The 20,071-nt window shown below is 36.2% G+C and overlaps 1 protein-coding gene across 3 annotated transcripts in view; it reads right to left on the reverse strand.

Annotated features, from left to right (window-relative positions):
• The window catches only part of shakB (Innexin family member shaking B), a 90,600-nt gene that overhangs the window by 38,862 nt on the left and 31,667 nt on the right, over positions 1–20,071 (reverse strand). For 2 of the 3 annotated variants that reach the window (XM_074169441.1, XM_074169440.1), the window contains exon 4: positions 12,865–13,048. In XM_074169441.1, coding sequence (XP_074025542.1) covers positions 12,865–13,048 — 184 coding nt within the window. Of the gene's footprint in view, positions 1–6,692; positions 6,910–12,864; positions 13,049–20,071 lie in introns of those variants that run through there. The other variant, XM_074169442.1, reaches the window with a different exon arrangement.

Below are 20,071 nucleotides of genomic sequence, written 5' to 3' on the forward strand. Positions count from 1 at the left end.
TCATTAGGCGCTTTCTATCTTCAAATTTAAATAAAATAAAGTGATATAGTAGTAAATATTATTCTAGAAAATATATTTGGTCCTGCTCCCCGATGCTCCTATATTAGCATTACACATTTCACACTTTTCTATGGCATGGAATCAATACTCTTTTATCATAAATTAGGATCCCTCGCCGCGTCTATCTGTGTGTCTGAACGCGATAAACCCAAAAACTACTTAACAGATTTTCATTCGGTTTCAATCAATGAAACAAATGATTCGAGAGAAACGTTTATGTTTACGATTTATAATTGTTTTGTGGGAATTGTTTGAAATATGACTCCTTCAAACATTCCCCAAAACACAAGCACCACAGAAAACTCCTTAAGGCGCTCTTAGAGCGGTGCCTGTGCGAAATTAGTGATTCACATTCGATTTGAATGGCTGGAGATTGAATCCAGTTGGAAAAACGTTCTCAGGAAGTGTAGTCCACATAAACGCAATTCTTCAAATAGAAGAGTTCTTGAACAGTGAAGTTCGAGGTGTACTGAGTTGAACCTCAAAACGATGAGCACCCACATTCCGTCGCGTATTTATGATATGTGCCGCACTTGTTGGAATCAAATGTGCCGAGTCACTTGAACACTTCATGTGAAAGTATCTATAGAAGAGAGACAAATCTACAAACTCTCTCAGATGCTCCAGACTATCAAGGTTGCAAGTGATGTTTGCGTCTCCAATCAGGCGGATGACTCTCTTCTGGATGAAATCCAGCAGCTTCAGGGTATGCTTGGAGGCGGAGCTACATACATGACAAGAATACTGCAAAGAAGGTCTGATCTGAGCTTTATGAATCAGTTTTCTGGTTCGGAACAGTATTCCAAGCTTTTAAGAAGTGGCTTTCGCAATTTTTGCGACATGATTGTGCCAAGACATATTGATATCCATGTTAACCTCCAACAAACTTATCGAAGCAGAAAGTTGAATTGTTGTCAGCGTGTCAGTGTGTTGTCATCAGCAAAGAAATACCACGCGCAACAGCTCTTGGCTCTCCATGTTTCTGGATTCCAAATATGGGTGATATATGATAGAAGATCGCCTGTTGATCATTATTTCCGAAAACCATATTGATTATCGCTGAAGGTATTGAAACCTTCCAAATAATAACCGCTTTCTCCGCGATTTTTGATAACACTGATACCAAAGTGACCGGTCCATTGTTATTTGGAAGATTTTTTCTGCCCTTTTTGGGAATAGGTTGAATGAGTACAATCTTCCAAAAGAGAAGGAAAAACACCTTTCTTGTGAGACATGTTGAAAAGTCTGCAAAAAACTGGTGCGAGGTCATTTTTTATTACGATGACGGGCACTTCATCAGGATCAGACGCCTTGTTGATATTGAGCTGTTTCAAAATTCTCCTGACAAGACGTCGAACAGTCATTTTTGGCATTGTGGATTCTAGTGTGGAAATAGTAGGTGATGCCTTTCCCAGAAAATCGACTGTGGAGTGGGACGCAAATTATTCAACTAGTAGATCATCGAATAGAACTGGCCGATACTTGATGAAAATCCATATTAAAAAACTAATCAATACAGTTTATTGTATGATTTTCACTATAAGGGTTTTATAAAAACCGCTCGACGGAGCTGTGACGAAAGAAACTACCGGTCTTATCGGGTAGTTATCTTTGTGTTCCTCCCGGATAATGCCAAATTGATTTCATTCGATGTAAAAAATCTGTTTCCCAGTATCCCTCCGAATGAAACGATTACTTTGGTGGAGAATCTATTGGACAAAAACTCTATCAATCCAGTAGTGAAAAATGAAATATTAGACTTGCTTACGGTATGTTTGTCACAGAATTACTTCCAATTCAATGAAATGTTTTACTCATCCTGCAAAGGTTTCATAATGGGAAACCCACTTAGTCCTATTCTGGCAGAGATTTTCATGGACGACTTGGATAGAAGAATAACCAGTAACCCACTGGTAAGAAGTTTCGTGTATTGGTATAGAGATGTGGATGATATACTGGTATGTTTCACGAGAACGAACAGACAGTTGACAAACTTTTTGAAGTTCATCTATACTCTCCACCCTTCTATTACATTCACAATGGAGATGGAACAGAATAAATCTATACATTTTTTGGACTTGACAATAACAAAAATTAACAACAAACATGATTTTTCAATATATCGTAAACCGGCACATACAGATATTATCATTCATAATTCGTCCACTCACCCATATCAGCATAAGGTAGCAGATTTCAACAGTATGATCCACAGACTGATGAATGTACTCTTGTCAGAAGCGAATTTCAATAAAGAACTGAATATAATAAAGCAAATAGCCGTCAACAATGATGACGATAGCGATATGATATATTCTTTATTATCAAAAAAGTTATACAGTCAAGCTTTGAAAGAAGTTTACCCAATTCGAAGAGAAGAAGATAAAAGTTATAGAACCTTAACCTACTTAGGCCAACCCACTACAAATATTTCAGATTTTCTGCACAGCAAAGGTGTAAATACTGCTTTCAAAACCAACAACAACTTAGGCATGCACATTAAAAATAACAAAGATTAAAGTTCAGTTGCAGAAAAATCAGGAGTGTATAAATTATCATGTGGGTCATGCCCGATGTTTTATATAGATCAAACTGGAAGAACGTTCAAAGCTCGCATAAAGGGACACAAATATAGTTTTCAGAATGGAAAAATAAATTCCACATATGCCAGTCATTTAATCTCAGAGGGACATGAGTTCAACCATGAATACAAACCCCTCCATTTTCAGAAGAAAGGTTTGAAACTCAACCTGTTGCAGAGTATGGAAATAAACGAATTCAAAAACTCTCAACATCCTACGATCAAACTAAATTGAATAATTCGCCATTATTGAATTTGTTCATTCACCGGTAAAAATAGTTAGGTATATTTACAGGTATACTTTCGAAAAATGTATTAATATTGTTAATGAATTCATACCTGTCCTTTTCAGGTAGATTTATTATTCAGGTAGACGAATAGGTACTAGGTTATAGTATAAAAGGGTGTAATTTAGAAGTAACTCTCATTTTATGCTTCAGGAAGCTATTGTATAGCGAAACACGTGTCGTGGTTTTCGTAAAACCCTTATAGCGAAAATCATACAATAAACTGTATTCTCTTTTTCTATGGCTGTTGTTTCAATTGAATCCCCCGCTTGTGTTAGTGGTGGAATTGTTAATTTTGTAAAGCTTTGATTAGCAGCTTTAGCTACCGACCAGAAGGATCTAGATCCATTGGGATTGGCAAGCAGTTTATTCCTAATTCTCTGATTGTGAAGTTCTCTGCTTTCAATTAGCCGAAATTAGCAGCTGTTGCGAGCATCAACAAACCTTGTTCGGTTTTCGGCGCTGGGATTTTTGCGCCACTACCGGTAGGTGAGAGTTTCGAAGGCGACAGCTTGCTAGCAATTTTTGTTGAACCAAGGTTTGCCGTTAGATGTTCGTTTCATTGAAAAAGGAGTATATGCAGCCATGGATAATAGAATAACGTCCGTAACTTCAGAAGCACAAATAGATGGATATTTACAGCTGACACAAACATCTAGCCATGGGAAATTTTGGAATTGGTCTTGAAGATCCTCCTAATCAGCAAATCTGTAATGCTTCCGCGGTTTGGATGTTACGGAATTTGTTTGATTTTTCCAGATTATTTCTGAAAATTTCACCACATCCAGAATGTTCTGTGATATTTTGGAATGCTTTCAAATACTCTCGAATGTTCTAGTCTCTTGTAGAACTTTCTAGATGGCTAAATTTCTAGCCTTTAAATCTTCAGAAGTATGCCCTTTATGTATAAACGAAAATCTCTTCATGAACAAGCTAACGTGACCCTCTGACAAACAAAAAAATACAAAATTCAAGCATATATGTTCTGCTAGCCTTTAGATGCCGGTCGTATCTCTAGTTCAAATATAAAAACTAATTTCGTTTTTTGTGCAGGGGAGTGACATGCTCCACCTATTAGAATTTATGGAGACATCTCGCATGTTTTAACCGCAGTTTGTTCTGATATAGTGCCTATTGTTTGTTTCTTGACGTACCCCTTGGAATGTTACTTAAAACAAACTTATTTATAGATGTAATATATTGATTACATTTTATTTTTTCTCTGAACAGTTCATCGGCCATAAGAGTATATGTGTGTAGTGCTAAAAAACTCCGTAACGTCAATTTAAGAAAAAGAATTGTTGATTTATTGAAGTATAACTTCTTTACGCGCTCTTCAAATGAAACTTTTTTACGTGCGCCTAATTTTGGGAGTAAGCTGGTGAATACGTGACGGGAGCGTTACAAAAAGTGTGATCGGGAGACGCGAACGGAAGTTGAGAGGAAGGGATGAGTTAGTGAAGATGGAAAGAGAGATAGTTACGTTTCGTATATTACTGTAGAGGCAAAAGAGAGAGGTGCGGACACATGTTTACGGTCGAGTACGCTCTAAAGAATTAGGAAATAACTATCATACGTTGTCACAAATTCTAGCAGGAGATTTCAATGTTAATTTCGCTTCCGAAGATGGACAACTTTTGGTAAACTTCCTACAAGACAAATTATTATCACAAGTGAATGTAGATGAGCCTACCACAAGACATGGAACAACAATCGATGCAATTTTTCCTGGATGTCTTTCTAATTTCCATTCGAAAACTTATGTGTCTTATTTCTTATCATACCATAAGCCCATTGTCGCGGTCTTGAAATCAATCACATTAATTACTGATGTATTCGACGATGGAAATAATGTAAATTTATCAATTTAAACCCACAATAAATTCAAATATTTGAGCAACATAAATATATGTATATACATGTGCATATTACACATATATAAAACATATACAGAATGTAGGGACTAACGGGACTTTCAGTCCGACCCGTTCAAAAAACAAACTTACTCTATTACACGAATTGTCAAGCTTTCGTCACTGAATAAAGACTTGAAAATTGGATATTAATGAAAACATTTTACTTTGATGTTAATAATGTCTGAATTTTCCGATATTTGAAATTATGTGATTACGTGGGGTATATAAAAATTAGAATAAAAGATTAACTTTCAGTATGTTATTCACTTAGTGGAAAAACTTGGACGATCTAACGCCAATTACCCTCAATGGTGAGGTCATTCCATTTGGAACGGAGGTGACACATCTTGTCATTGTCCTTGATAAAAGACTCACCTGTAACGCTCACTTGGAAAAAGTTTTACACAAAGCCATACTGTCTCTATGAACATGTCGAAGGATTTGTGGTAAAACTTGGGGTTTAGGTCACAAACAAACACATTGGATTCATGTGAAGATTGTCAGACCGAAGATCACTTATGGTGCAATTACCTGGTGGCCGAAGGCTTTACAGAAAACGGCCCAGGCGAAGCTCTGACTTACAGAAACAAACTTGTCTGTGGTGCCATCAGTACCACACCATCAGCGGCCATGGGTATCCTTCTAGATCTACCTCCTCTTCACATGTTTCTGGAGAGAGAGGCTAGATAAACTGCATATAGACTTGTGCACATTCCCAATTGCACAAATCAATTTAATGCAGAGTGCGACAGACAGGACCGAGATATCTACCTACCTAGGAACCGATGAGACTGTATTTCACGGAAAAATTTACTCTATTGAAGAATCCAACCTCATACACAAGTCAATGAAAATATTCTCGGACAGTCATGCGGCGTCGGACGCTCTTGGCTCCTACCGAGCAACTTCTCAATTAGTAGCAAATTGCCAAAAACGACTCATCTCGATAGGAAGATTTAACAGATTGTCTCTGGTCTGGATTCCTGGCCATACAGGCCTGGAAGGCAATGAGGCTGCTGACTCCTTTGCAAAGAAGGATGCTGCAAGCAGCTTCATCGGACCAGAACCTGTCATTGGCATCGCTTCAGGCTTTGTCAAACAAACATTGAACACCTGGATGACAAGAAGATTTATGGACTTCTGGCAGAATCTTCCAGGATTGGCTCACTCCAAGGCGTTTATTCACTCTTCGAAGCTTGATACCAAACAGTTGTTGGACTACACTAGGGATGAACTACGATGTCTTACAGGTCTTTTTACAGGTTACTGTCATTTGAATCATCATATGCAGAGACTCAGACTGTCGGAAGACAGTGTGTGTCGCCTCTGTTTGGAAAATGATGAAACAGCAGAGCATATACTTTGTGCCTGCTCCGCTGGGGACCGAATCAGGTTTTTAGAGTTCGGCAGAGCTGTACTCTTACCATCTGACCTGAAAGACCACTCAACATACAAACTGATCGGCTTTTTTATGAAGCTGGGTTCATTTGGTCGAGTGTGAATAGGTGTGAGCCACAATAAATCCTTGCGAGTTGCGGTGGAGGGTCAAATAGACCCACTCACTTTAGACCTAACCTAACCTATGTTATTCACTTTTGGAAAAGCTACTGTGATGTGATATTTTTGAAAATAAAGTTTGTGAACATCAAATCGTTAGGGGTGTAATTTGAGTTAGTTTTAACTCAGTTGATTCCACTCTTCTTTGTTATCGCAGAAGATATTTTTGAAGGAATATTTCAGTACGAAATCTAATTGTAATGTATTGAGAAAGTAGTAAATTTCATAAAAAAATTTTCGTAACTGCAATTCACGTGGGAAATGTCATGAATAAAGTTGTTCAATACTTACGTTTCAACTTGATTTTTCAGAATATAATCCACTACCGCACACCAAAAAATTTCAGTAATTTCCTGTCACTTCACAAGACATGTGCTCGTTCTCACCCCCGCACTATACAAAACTTTTCGCGGTAGTGGACGCGTCGCGACGACCGGCCAGTAGCGTCGTGGCGACGTTTATTTCGACACTACTCTCCAAAGAGAAGAGCCAACACCATGTGGCGATATACACGATTATCTCCGTTTCGCGGAGAGTTATAAATACTAAACATTCGGATCGACGAACAAAAATATTTTTGGAACACCGTTCATTGTAACTGAATTTGTATTAATTTTCGATCATTATTCTGGAAAATCTGCGTTGGATTTACCTGGAATTATGATGGGTCATTTACACAAGGATGATATGTTTCAATGTTTTTATGCATTTTCACTTATCAACTACAGCCTCACAATTTTCCATAATATTGCATTCGTAGACGCATTCTTCTCCGGTTTATCATTACGAAGTCTATTGAAAAAAATTAGGTAAATTTCAGTTTTCCCTGAAAAATATTTATTTACTCAGTTGCAATTTTGTCCCTTTCAAAGTAGACCTCTAAAATATAATACACTTGGCCAGCGTTTTTAGCAATTCTCTGTTCTGATATGCATTTTTTGGTATGTCCTTGAGCTCTCGCAGAGATTCGGTTTCAATCTTCTCGAGAGTCGTGTAGTACAAAAAAAAACGATTTATTTCCAACAGGAATAGCCAGTTACAGGAAATGCTGTTATTACAGAGTATATATGAAATAAATATTAAAAGTAATGGAATATAGAAATGTATAAAAGTAATTGTTAAAACAAAGTATATATAAAATATTCGTATACGTAGAATTTCAAAAGAACACTGAAAAATTGAGTATATGACACAAAAAGTTACAAATCATACAATATAGCAGTACTGACACATATTTCATTTATGGTATTATTAAAAGTGGTTGTGGATACATGATAGCAAGGCGTTCAGAGAGTCGAAATGAATATCGCAATGTTCACAGATTTTATTGAAGCTACTGCACATGAAAGTCAATGGTGATCGTAGCATAACATTTGTACGTGATGCTTCGCAACAGAATTTCAGATTGTGTCGACCTTCACTTCTTGGTACTAAGAAGTTGATCTCCGATAAAAGAACCGTACTGTCAATATTGTCGTTCAGTAATTTATGCAGGAATTTTACACCAAGGATACCTCTCCTATTTTCCAAAGATGTCATATCAAATCGTGTCAACGAAATGTTATGATTGATGTCTCTCGTGGGGTATTGTTCATCAAATTTTAGACATAAGCATTTTAGGAACTTCCTTTTCAAGCTGTCAATTGATATTTTTTGGTAGTCGTAAACTGGATTCCATAACACAGAGCTATTCTCTAACTTAGATCTGGCATACGCAAAATTTAGCAATTTTAAGGTGGCAATACAAGATTTTGCCATTTCTGTAAATGAATCGAAGCATCCTATTTGCATCAGCAGTCATACTCCTTATATGTGTTGTAAATGTTAATTTACTGTCGAATATTATACCAAGATCTTTTATCTCATGTACGCGGTTGATTGTAGCAATTTTGATTGAATAATCGTACATTAAAGTTCGCTTTTTTGTTGTAAATGATATTATTTTACATTTGGATACATTCAGTTGTAGACGATTATTATCACACCAACGTTTGATAACATCTAATTCATGTTGTACACGTTGGCAGTTCGTAATGTCGTCGATTTTATAATATAGCTTCAGGTCGTCTGCAAATAGTAGGCTAGGAATATTCAAAGAGGTTGACAAGTCATTAATAAAAATAAAAAATAAAAGAGGTCCAAGAATAGAACCTTGTGGTACCCCAGATGTAACTACGTACTGAGCCGATTTGAAAAATTCATATTCGACGAATTGTTTTCTGTTAACTAGATATGATTCAATTAGAGTGAGCAGTTGTCTAGCATAATGATCTATTTGATCGAAGGCATGTCACTGAATATTGTGAACTGATTTCCAAAAATTTTTTGAATTGCCCAAAACTATCTTGATCTACAAAATCGAAAAGTGACAGATAGCAATGGCGAACAAAGTAGTAATGACAATGGTTTGAATAACTTCTTCAGTGAAAATTTTTGGATTCATTGGTTTGAAAAATATTGATGATCTGTGTTTTTCAAAACAGTATAATTTAATTGTGCATGTAATGTATACCGCAGTAGTAGACAAGAACTCAGCCATAAAAACTTGCAGACTATGCACAAAAACCCGAAAAATAGATTTAAATTTATCTAAAGCCGTGAAAGTTCACACGAGTACAATTCAATGTTCATCAAAAACAAGATGGTTGCGGGGTATTTAAAAAAATATGACTACATGAAATATGTCTCAATGTCTAGTATTTCTAAATCAACAGGTACAAGAATTTACTTTTCGGTTTTTGACTTATAAGAAGCAAGACGTCCATAGTTCCTCCAATATCTTTTGAAATTCACACGAGATCATAAATAGAATCACTGAGAAGCTCAGTAAACAGATATTGATGAAAAATCTACGTAGAAATGTATATCGAGTGGTCCAACGAAAAGTATGCACCTTGCTTGAATTAAGGCAAACGTTCATTGATTCAGTTCGGTTGCTTTTGAAATTATTTTAACTTTACTGTAAAAATGGTTTATTCCATTCCTGAACGAGTTGAAATTGTTAAACTTCATTATCAACCTAATAGTTGTGCTGGACTTACTGCTCGCCTCTTTAATAACAGTCATCCTGGGAAAGATGTGAATGATTCGTACGTTGCCAAGTTAGTCCAAAAGTTTGTCGATACCGGATCTGTCTGTAATGTGAAACACCAGCCACGGAAACCGATCAGAAATGAAGCAGTGGAAGTCGCTGTTTTGGGACCTGTTGAATTGGATCATACTCAAAGTACCCGTCAGCTTGCTGTGCAGCCTCAGGTGTCTCCCGTTCGTCCATAATACGGATATTAAAAGCCTATAAATTTCATCCGTACAAAATTAAATTAGTACAGGAACTCAATGAAGATGATTCTGAGAGAAGGCTGCAATTTTGTGAACAACTGAGCCAGCTACTAATTGATGATCCGCACCTATCATTCAACACGTGCTTTTCCGATGAGAGTACATTTTTTTTGAATGGAGCTGTGAATAGGCATATTTGCCGTTACTGGGATGACAGTAACCCACACTTATTCCGAGAGGTCCATACCCAGTACCCTCAAAAAATCAATGACTGGTGTGGCATATTAGGTAGTCATATCGTAGGGCTACTTTTTAGTTCTGGGAATTTAACTAGTGAGGTCTACCTGAACGTGCTTGAAAATACAATTGATCCTCTCATAACAGAAATAATTGAAAATGACCAAAATCATAATGATGATCGGCTTCATTTCCAGCAAGATGGAGCACCTTCTCACTATGTTGCTCCAGCAAGAGATTTTTTAGATGACCGGTTTCCTGGACGGTGGATTGGCCTTTAGACTTTTTCCTTTGGGGACACTTGAAAAATAAATGTTTTGCTACGCAGCCCGACTCCATAGGAGATCTTCGCCAACGAATTATAGCAGAGTGCAGAAGTATAACACCTGATATGCTACCGAGTGTTAGGAATAGATTTGAACAAAATCTGTATTATTGTATGGAAGCAAATGGGTCACATTTTCAGCACTTGCTGAAGTAGTATTCTACTAAGTCAATTACACATTTCAAAGTACTGGGTTGTAGTTGTTTTTCTTCATAATACCTACATGTTTGAGTGAAATACAACAAGTTAGGTATCATTGGAAAGATAATTTTGTGCCTTTTCAAATGATATATCGCTCGATCCCACTTTCCATTTAAAATTTTAGGGTTGTTACTCACCCTCGCTAGGGGGTTGAAGGCACAGGTAGAAAAATACATCTAAAATGTGTCCCTCTCAAAAGCAAAATTGACCTGTCCGAGCATTTTTGCGTTAGGTTACAAAAAAAGGAGAATAGCATACTTTCCTTTGGACCACTCTGTATACCACATACTGTGGTCACATTTCTCCACAAATAACTAAGTCGAGTGAAATTACCATATCGTAATGTTTAGATTTTTTTACAAGGGAAGACACTCCTGACGGACAAACATGTGAAAAATTTGTTTCAGTAGATAGATTCAATGCTATTGGCCTTCCATTAGAAGTTGGTGAGTAGAATCTGAAATCTTCGGCGTGAAATGAATCCACACCAGAACAAAAATACGGTCTCTCGACGCGCGTTTCGATAACCAAGTTAGCATCATTAGAAGATGACTAAAACTTAGTGAAACCAAAACTGTAGCTCTGAAGATATCACCGAAAGTACGAAATTGTTAAGCTATCTCTTTGAAAAACTTGGAACGAGTTCCTTAAACTAGCAGTATATAATGGATACTTGTCATCGGAAATCAGTACGTTTAATATAAACACCCATCAATATATCGAGAATGTTGAATATTAATCTGATAATAGATTACGTTAGTGAGCTTTAAATCATGTGATGATTATATTTGCTTCATAGTTAGGTGCTATATTTTAAAACTCTCCGAAAATATCTTGCAAGATCTTTTCAGCTCAACACTTAATTTGTGGCGATTTATTCAGCCTGTCAAAGTTTGGAACATTTAGAATTCGTGAACAATGTCGGGGGCTGCTACAGATATTTAGGGAATGTCCCTCTTTAACATTTGGTTGGGCTTCTAGAAAGCTTGGTAAAAAAGGTTTTAATGTTTATAATAGTAGATACAGTAACCTATAAAAGCGGATTTCCACTAAACGGGCAGAGCCGCAACAAAACAGCAAATGTATCGATTTCGACAAAACAAAAACTTGAGTTGTCAAAATGAGAAACATTTTGATGATTTTGTGACACAGGCGACTGTTTTCGTCCACAACGAAATGTTCCGTCGGCAGGTGGAAAGATAAAGAATGTCGGTGTTTTGTCTGTGTTTTTGTCTGATTTCTCAATGAAAAATGATTTTTGTTCAATATTCGAAAGAAGATGTTTCGGATGTTTTTTTTTTCTCGATTTGTGGGTTTGTGAAAAATGTTTGTCCACTCCAAAACAACCAGTTCTCCCAAACACCAGTAACGCAAAACTCTTCTCTTCGACATTTTCAAGTTGGTGGTTTTTATTAACTGTCATTGTATTGGATTAGATTTGTATATTTCTGAAATTGTTGCAAGTTGAAGACCAATGTTTTCAATCGAATCCATTCAGATATCACAGCTAGATATGAAAATTCTCCCGTATACTCTATCATAATCTACATTGTGAACTGTTGCTGTGTTAACTTTTTTAATTACATTGCGAACTTCCCGTGTAAAATCTTAACGAGAAAAATGTTTTTCTTGTCTTCTTTCTCAATTGGAAGTTCACTACTCTATATATTGATATAAAAGTTAAAGAAGTTTTTAAAAAAATACCCACACACATTAAAATTTTAGTTGTCGAAAATCATTAAAATTGGGACACAAAAATCATTTTGAGAACATTTGTCTCACAATAGAACGAAAAACAATCACTCGACGCTCGTCTCGTCAACCATGTTAGCATCATCAGGAGATAACTAAAACTGGCATGATAATGACTAAAACTGTCATGATGGTGACCAAATCTGATGATGCTATCTTGGTTAGTGAAACACGCTTCGAGAGAAATTATTTTCGTTCTGGTGTGTAGAAAATTATTCATTTTACGCCAGAAGTTCTAATTATACTTTTGATTCTAAAATAGTACTGTTCTCAAACACCAGATCAGCAGTATTCATCTTTATGCGTGTCTTTATCTCCTAAAGACGCCGACTTGGTTGGTAAAACGCGCATCGAGAAGAGTGTTGCAGTTTTGCTATTTGAGAACAGTGCTTGTTTTAGATTCATTCTATGCCAGGAGTTCTAGTTCTACCATCAATATATCAAACAAGTCTAAAATTATTGTTATCATTAACCATTATCTGTGAATGTTCTGTATGATGTTCTTACAAGACGCGAAAATTCCTCCATTTTCCAAGTTTCCAGTCGATAGATTGTCTATATTTTTATCACCAGAAGAACCATGATGAAAAGATGTTTTTCTTTGTCGTCATACCTCCTTTGGTATATCACAAAAAAATCAGAAAAACTTATGTACCAGAATTTTCTTACCTGTATAATAAGAAACATTTCCACCCACTGATAGTACTTGATCTGTTTTATGGGGTGCTCCCCTGTTGTCTGAATGTTCGGTATCAGGGAATATTCAGATGTTTGTTTCTCATACGAACCATTTTTCACTGTGAATGTTGAATGTATCCAGCAATATGTATTCAGCACATCTTCAGGAATGTCCCTAGAAAAAATGTGTTCCTGAAAATTTTGAAATGACCATGGTCGGTTATAACGAACCTAATTGAAAATTATGGACGGATTCTATGAAGGAAATTATACATCGATAACACAAGCGTTTCAAATGTTTACCCGTCTTCGAAGCTTAGCCCTTCAAATGATCAATAGTATTTAACTATCAGATCTACTCGATGATTTAATATGGCTTGCGAAGAGGCAAGCCGGGCAATACCTTTTGGTTTCGGTTCCAATTTTTTATCGTCTCGTTACTTGGCATCAGGCAGTTTTGGAAAAATTAAAAGTTTGCCAATTTTAATGATTTTTTGCCAATTTATTTGACCTTATACCCGACTTCAGAGCTAAAAAATCTTTCAATTCCATATTACTCGAAGAAAAATAAAATATTGCTTTTTTTTAAACACGCTGTTGAGTCATTTGTCACGGTAATAATAATCTCAATTTTTATCGGTTCTTTTCTTAAAATTTTATAATGATCAACACATATATAATACTGTTGTTTCCAAAAACAAAATTACGGTTGGTTTTCAATTGCTTGGCCGGGGATTCATGAACTGCTGTTGCCATTATTGCACTACCATTCAAGATGGTAGAGATCAAACTTATATCGCTAATAGATTAAGGTGTTCATGAAGTACCTTGTAGCGTGTTTACACTCATTTTTCACATGCAAAAGATATCCAGAAGAAGCGTCGGAGGACTTCCTATCGAGACAACCGTTTTATTGATAATTTGACTATTAATGGGATTTCCCAATAAAGTTGTGTTGGATACAATCGTACATAGAAAATGGTAGTTTGGTGGTCAGATGTAATGAAATTAGATCATATCCTTATCATGCGCACCTAGGTGTTCCACAAGAATCTGTTCTGAGTTCATTGTTATTTTCGATTTTCATTCTAAAAACCTGATTCGGTGCTTAGTGGAGCAGGCACAAACTGTGTGCTCTGTTGTTTCACCATTTTCCTAAGAGAGGCGAAACATACTGTCTTTCGACAGTCCAAGTCTCTGCATATGATGCAGAGACTCGGATATGTTAGACATCGTAGTTTATTTCTACTATGGTCCAACAACTGTTTGGTATCAATCTTCGAAGGGTGAATAATCGCCTTGGAGTGAGCCAATCTTGGAAATTCTGCCAGAAGTTCCTAAATCTTCTTGCCATCCAGGTGTTCAATGTTTTTTTGGCAAAGCCTAAAGCCATGCCAATGACATTCTGATCCGATGAAGCTGTTTGCAGCACCCTCCTTTGCAATGAAGTCCAGTATGGTCTGTATGGCTAGGAATCCAGACTAGAGATAATCTTTTAAGTTTTCCTATCGAGTAGAGTCGTTTCTGGCAATTTCCTACCAATTCAGATGTTACTCGGTGGGAGCCAAGAGCTTGCAATGCCGCTTGACTGTGTATGAGGTTGGATTCTTCCCCAATCTCTCCACACACAATTCAATAGCGTGAATTTCCGCTTGAAATACAGTCGCATAGGTTTTTAGGCAGGTTGACATCTTTGTCCTGGGTCTGCTACTGAAAACACCTGCACCAGAACCTGAAGGTGCTTTTGATCCATCTGTGAATCAACAACTATCTGCTCTTAATATTTCCTTCTTCCGGATGATCCAGTCCTCTCTACTCGGGAACAGTACTTTATGAGGCAATTCTTAGTTGACAGTTGAAGGCATTAAGAGGTCATTTCTAGAATGCTGTGACTTTCAGTATCAGTAAATTGATTTGTGCATTTGGCAATCTGCACAAGTCTATATGCAGTCCATCTAGCCCCTCCCTCCAGAGAAATATGGAGAGGAGGTAGATCTAGAAGCATCTTCATGGCAGCTGATGGTGTGGAACTGATGGCACCACTGATGGCCAGACAAGCCTGTCTCTGTAAGTCAGAGAGCTTCGCCTGAGCGGTTTTTTGTAAAGCTTCCGGCCACCAGACAATTACTCCATAAGTGATCATTGGTCTGACAATCCTCACATATTCGCTGGAGATAACATCCATTGGGATAAATGTTCTGAGGAAGTTTATTTCACATAGAGGCAGTTCTCCATATGAAAAATTTCCTAATCATCCTACAGGATGGTCATTTTTCGAAGGTATGTGCGAGCACCATTCTCACAGCATCCTGATCCTCAACTTTGAGAATATAGCACCCTGCATTGAGAACCTAGCTCCAAAAATCTGCGGCAGAGGCAAGCAGCTCTCTCCCCCAGCGTCCATCCCTAACTGGGGACTCGCCGAAAAATAGGTTATGCGGAAGAGTTTAAAAAATTTGAATGAACAGGAACGGCGGCATGCTAAAAATATCCCGAATACTGAGACCTGTGAGCGGGATGCTGAGACTCTAACTGCTGAGACCGCCATATGGAGCGCTCCACATCCAGCACCACCGTTTCGTTGTACAAAAATTACCAGAATGGGTCTATATATTTTCTTATGGATATCAACAAGTTCGACCCTCATATCCCTTCTAGTTTTTCAACACTCTCCAGAATATTTATGGAAGGTGTAGATATATTATTCATACGGAAATATATATTATTTTTTAAAATTTTCGACTCACGTATGAACTTATTGTAAATTGCTCTTTACTCTTTGTTTCCTTTGCTATTGTATATTATGAAGAATAACTCTATTTTAAAGGTTTCTGCCTTATCTTCAACAAGCAACAATGGCCATGTGATACAATAAAAAATTGTTTATGTAAACTCGGCAACTGGAAGAACAGTTTAGCAGTTAGTTGCATAGCTGCGAAATTTGAACTTTGCCATTTACTATAACTTTATATATGTACTAAGAACTTAATATTGTGATTTTTTGTGGTTGTAGCAATGAAGACGTTTATTATTAATATTATTAACTAATCAGCAGTTTTACTCATTATACTTATAACTGAAAAATCAACCAGAACACTTTAGGTTTCTGAATAATTGATTTTTGACGTAAATGATATGTTTTTCTCTAATAGATCTGAGTTGTTTTATATCGCACCGACTTCTCTGTGAAATAAAACTATTTGAAGTTCAATGGGTGATTTTAAGTTCAATCATCTTGAAATTTAGCCAAGTTTCAATTTAGGTGGCTGTAATAAATTGTAAAATCTGCAATTATTTTAAATATATACTAACATTCAAGTTAATGTCTTCCACTCCACTTCTCTCAGTCTTGAATCATAAAACTGTTCGTGATACAGAGTGAAATATAAATCTGGTTCTCTCAGATCATTTTAACGAAATTTAGCTGAGATAAAAACCGGTTATGATTTCACGAAAGACCATACAATATCCAAAAAAACATTCGTGGTTGTTATTAAATATTTCTTTATTCTTCAGGGTTGCAACAATATATTTCCAAATGTTTTCAGTCTATTCGAAATATAAAAAAATATCTTGGATATTCTATCATCTATCTCCGTTACTGGATTATAGAAATATTTATCAGTTCAAAAAACGTTTATAACATTCTTACATACACGTTTTAGATGTGCCTGAAGCTAGCTTTTTATTGAGGGTTACAATGTGATCAGCGATTTTATATTTATTGTGAATTATCACCCCTAAAATTGTAGAACTGGATCTGTTCTCAATCATTTGCCTGCGTCCTTTGTGGTTAAAGATATGCAGAATTATAATAACAATCTATTGAAAACACTTTCCCAACACCAGAACAAAATACGGTCTCTCGACGCGCGTTTCGCTAACCAATTAGTGTCCTCACGAGATCATTATGACAAAATTTTATTATGTTAGTGTTTCGAAAGCTTGTAAATCGAACAATGTGGAATGAGTTCTATGAATAGCGACAAAGGTCCTATCTCTCTTTGTTTGGTCGTATTCGTAAGAATTCTAAATGTAAAAACATATGAAAATTAGAGAAAAAAAATGTAGGAGATAATCACTGACGTAGAGGAATCACATAACAAATTGGAGGTATTTGAAGATAGGTAGTTTGGTATAGGAACAATAGTAGATAGTAGATAGAATAGAATAGAATAGAATTTATTCGTGCAATGCATACATAAAAAGTATTCGCATACGTCAATGGGATACATAGTATATAAATGTATAAAAATGTAACACAATACAGTCAAAGAAATACATTAATATTAATGTATGAAAATATATCTATTATTAGACGCGGAATAAATTTGTTGATGAGTCGAAATAACTAAAATATTCTTCGAGTGTGTAAAAGGCATTCTGTAAAAGAATATACTTAATTCTCACTTTAAAAGTGTTCATACTCATGTCCAAAGTCTAAAACTCACATGGTAACACGTTAAAAAAGTTCAAATACATATATAAATAAGAGTTTCACACAACCTATATTTGGGCAGCCTTACATTTGTTTTGGTCCTGGTATCATGGTAGTGTATGTCCTCCTGCTTTGTCAATTTATTTTCACCTATTACATTTTCAACATAACACAGATATTCATGTATGAAGCAAGATCGCAGAGTTAATATACGGAGATTTTTAAAAAGAGGTTTACAATGATCGTCATATTTAGCCTGTGCCATAATTCTTACTGCTTTTTTTGTAGTTCAAATATTATATCTAGATGACATGATGAACCCCAAACTATTAGCCTATATGTCATTATGCTGTGGGTACTACTAACCGTAGTTAGTAGTAGTTCGGCACTACTAACTGATAGTAGTAGGGCCACTAGCACATAAAAACACTAACATAGTAAAATTTAGTCATGATGATCTCCTGAGGATGCTAACTTGGTTATCGAATCGCGCGTCGAGAGACCGTATTTTTGTTCTGGTGCTGGAGAAATATTTTCAATAGATTCATTTCATGCCAGATATTCCATAACGAACTATTATTTATATCATATTAATTATGTTAGTTCTTCATTCTTTCCAATTCTTCTGAAGTACCTTGTTTTTTATAGTACCTAATTTTTTATTGAATTGTTTGGTTTATTTTAGGTATTCCAAACTTGTTAGACTAGATACGATTCATAAGTATTTGGAACCACCACAAAACTCTCAGAATTTTCTTGCAAAATTATTAAAAAATTAGGTAGGTAGTTCAGAAATGAATTTTATCAAAAATTTCTATTTTTTCCGTATTTTCACTATATCGAATCCATAACTCTTCAAACATGTGTTTACATTCTTTTGAAGTTCATTATGTGACTCAGAAATTTTTTGATATTGTTTTTATCAAATATATTCCACTTTCGTGAAATTCATTAGTTCAGACTTCCATTGTCTAATATGATTCTGATCTATGAAAGAACAAATAAAATGAGAATGAGTAGCTAAAATATCCATTATATTAAGCAATGAAAACGTGAAAAGAAAATACAATAAAACAAATAAAATAATCAAGGTACAAAATAAAAATGACCACAGGGTAAAAAAAATTGTCATGAATTAGAAATGAAATGAAAATAAATTAAAAAAAATTCAAACCAAGTAATAGCACGACGTTTCTTATTGTTAGTATCAACAATAGCCTTCAGGTGAAGACTGGACTATTCCTTCGCGAGATAACTATTCATAGGTAATTCGAGCTCTTTCACCTATTCCCTTTTTCTTGTCTCCGCTCCGCCGGTTTAGCGGGAGTTGACCGTTATTCCGCTCGACTACAGGTTTCCATTTGTTGCGTATCTCTACGCTAGCTTGGCTGAAGAATCGTTGCACAACATATATACAGTTTCTTTGAACTTTCTCTTGAACCAGTGTTCTCCTCTGAGGATGATCTCAGCTTGGCACTACTTGATGTTATGTTGATGAGTCCAAACATGCTCTGGCATTCCAGATCTGATATTTTTTCCTAGTTGTGTGTTCCTCTTATGTTCGAAAATGCGGAATTTCAATGGCCTCTTAGTTTCACCGATATAGGATTTGCTGCATTCACAGGGTATTCGGTAAATGCAATTCACAGTTCACATTTGGTGGTCTGGTTTTCGTGAGGCTGCTACGCATGTTTCCAAATCTGAAGCAGGTTCTGATGTTGTACCAATACCCAATTCTCTTATACTTGTCGACAATCCTCTGACGTGAGGAGGGACAAGCACTGGTAATGACGGTTTCTCTCCTTTGCGAGACACTTGCTGTGTTCTAGCTAAAGTCTGTTCCACCATCATTTCGGAGAAACCGTTCCGTTAAAGATCTTTTCTGGTGATGCCTAGTGACTTCTCGAGACCTTCCTTCATATTACAGAACCTGAAAACACGATCCACTAGAGTCTTGATGATTTCTCTTTTGGTAGATATATTGATGGCGGTTAGATTTGTGATTCATATACTCTCCCGGTAGAGTGGGTTTTCGATATACAGATGTTTGCCACTTGATGTCGGTGCTCTTTACATATAGGTATAAGTGTGGCGATTTGTTGTGAACTTCCTTCTCTATCGTGCAGGTGATGAAAGGTGTCGGGCTGTTGATATGCTTCAGAAAGGTGTCTAGATCTGTAGTCCCGTGGTTCCATACTATGAAGGTGTCATCCATCAACGTAACTCAAACAAACTCGGGGATTCTTGTGGGCTTCTTCAAGGGCCAGAGTTTCATATTAGACAATGGAAGTCCGAACTAATAAAATTCACCATGAAACATTGTCATCCACTTTCAAATGAAAATTTCACCTTTGTTACACCGATGGTTACCTGTGATTGTTCTGTAGACGAAATGATCGTTTTCAATTTTCATTTATCTCTGTGCAAAACTTATATGAAAGTCATTTCTAGTAAAGGTAACAGTCTGAATCTGTTTCTTGTTGAAATAGGTAGTTTCATCCTCAAATTTAAGAATACATTTCAGGCAATGAAAGTCGAAACTTCAAACAGTCCTCTAAATTAATAGTTTATAATACGGTGAATTACAACCTCACTGTTCATAATATAATTGTTTTCAATATATTTTCATTCAAAACTCAAAAGAGACATTTTTCTAATTTAACTTCACCGAATATTAGAAAGAATTTAATTTGAAAACCACTCGGTATGTGCATTTGCGTACATATCGGGGGTTACACCACGGTACTGTTTTGTAAAAAT

The sequence above is a fragment of the Leptinotarsa decemlineata genome, unplaced genomic scaffold, assembly GCF_025532065.1.
Source record: "Leptinotarsa decemlineata unplaced genomic scaffold, Ldec_3_MD MMD2_P_RNA_scaffold_5, whole genome shotgun sequence".
NCBI classification, from domain to species: Eukaryota; Metazoa; Arthropoda; class Insecta; order Coleoptera; family Chrysomelidae; genus Leptinotarsa; species Leptinotarsa decemlineata.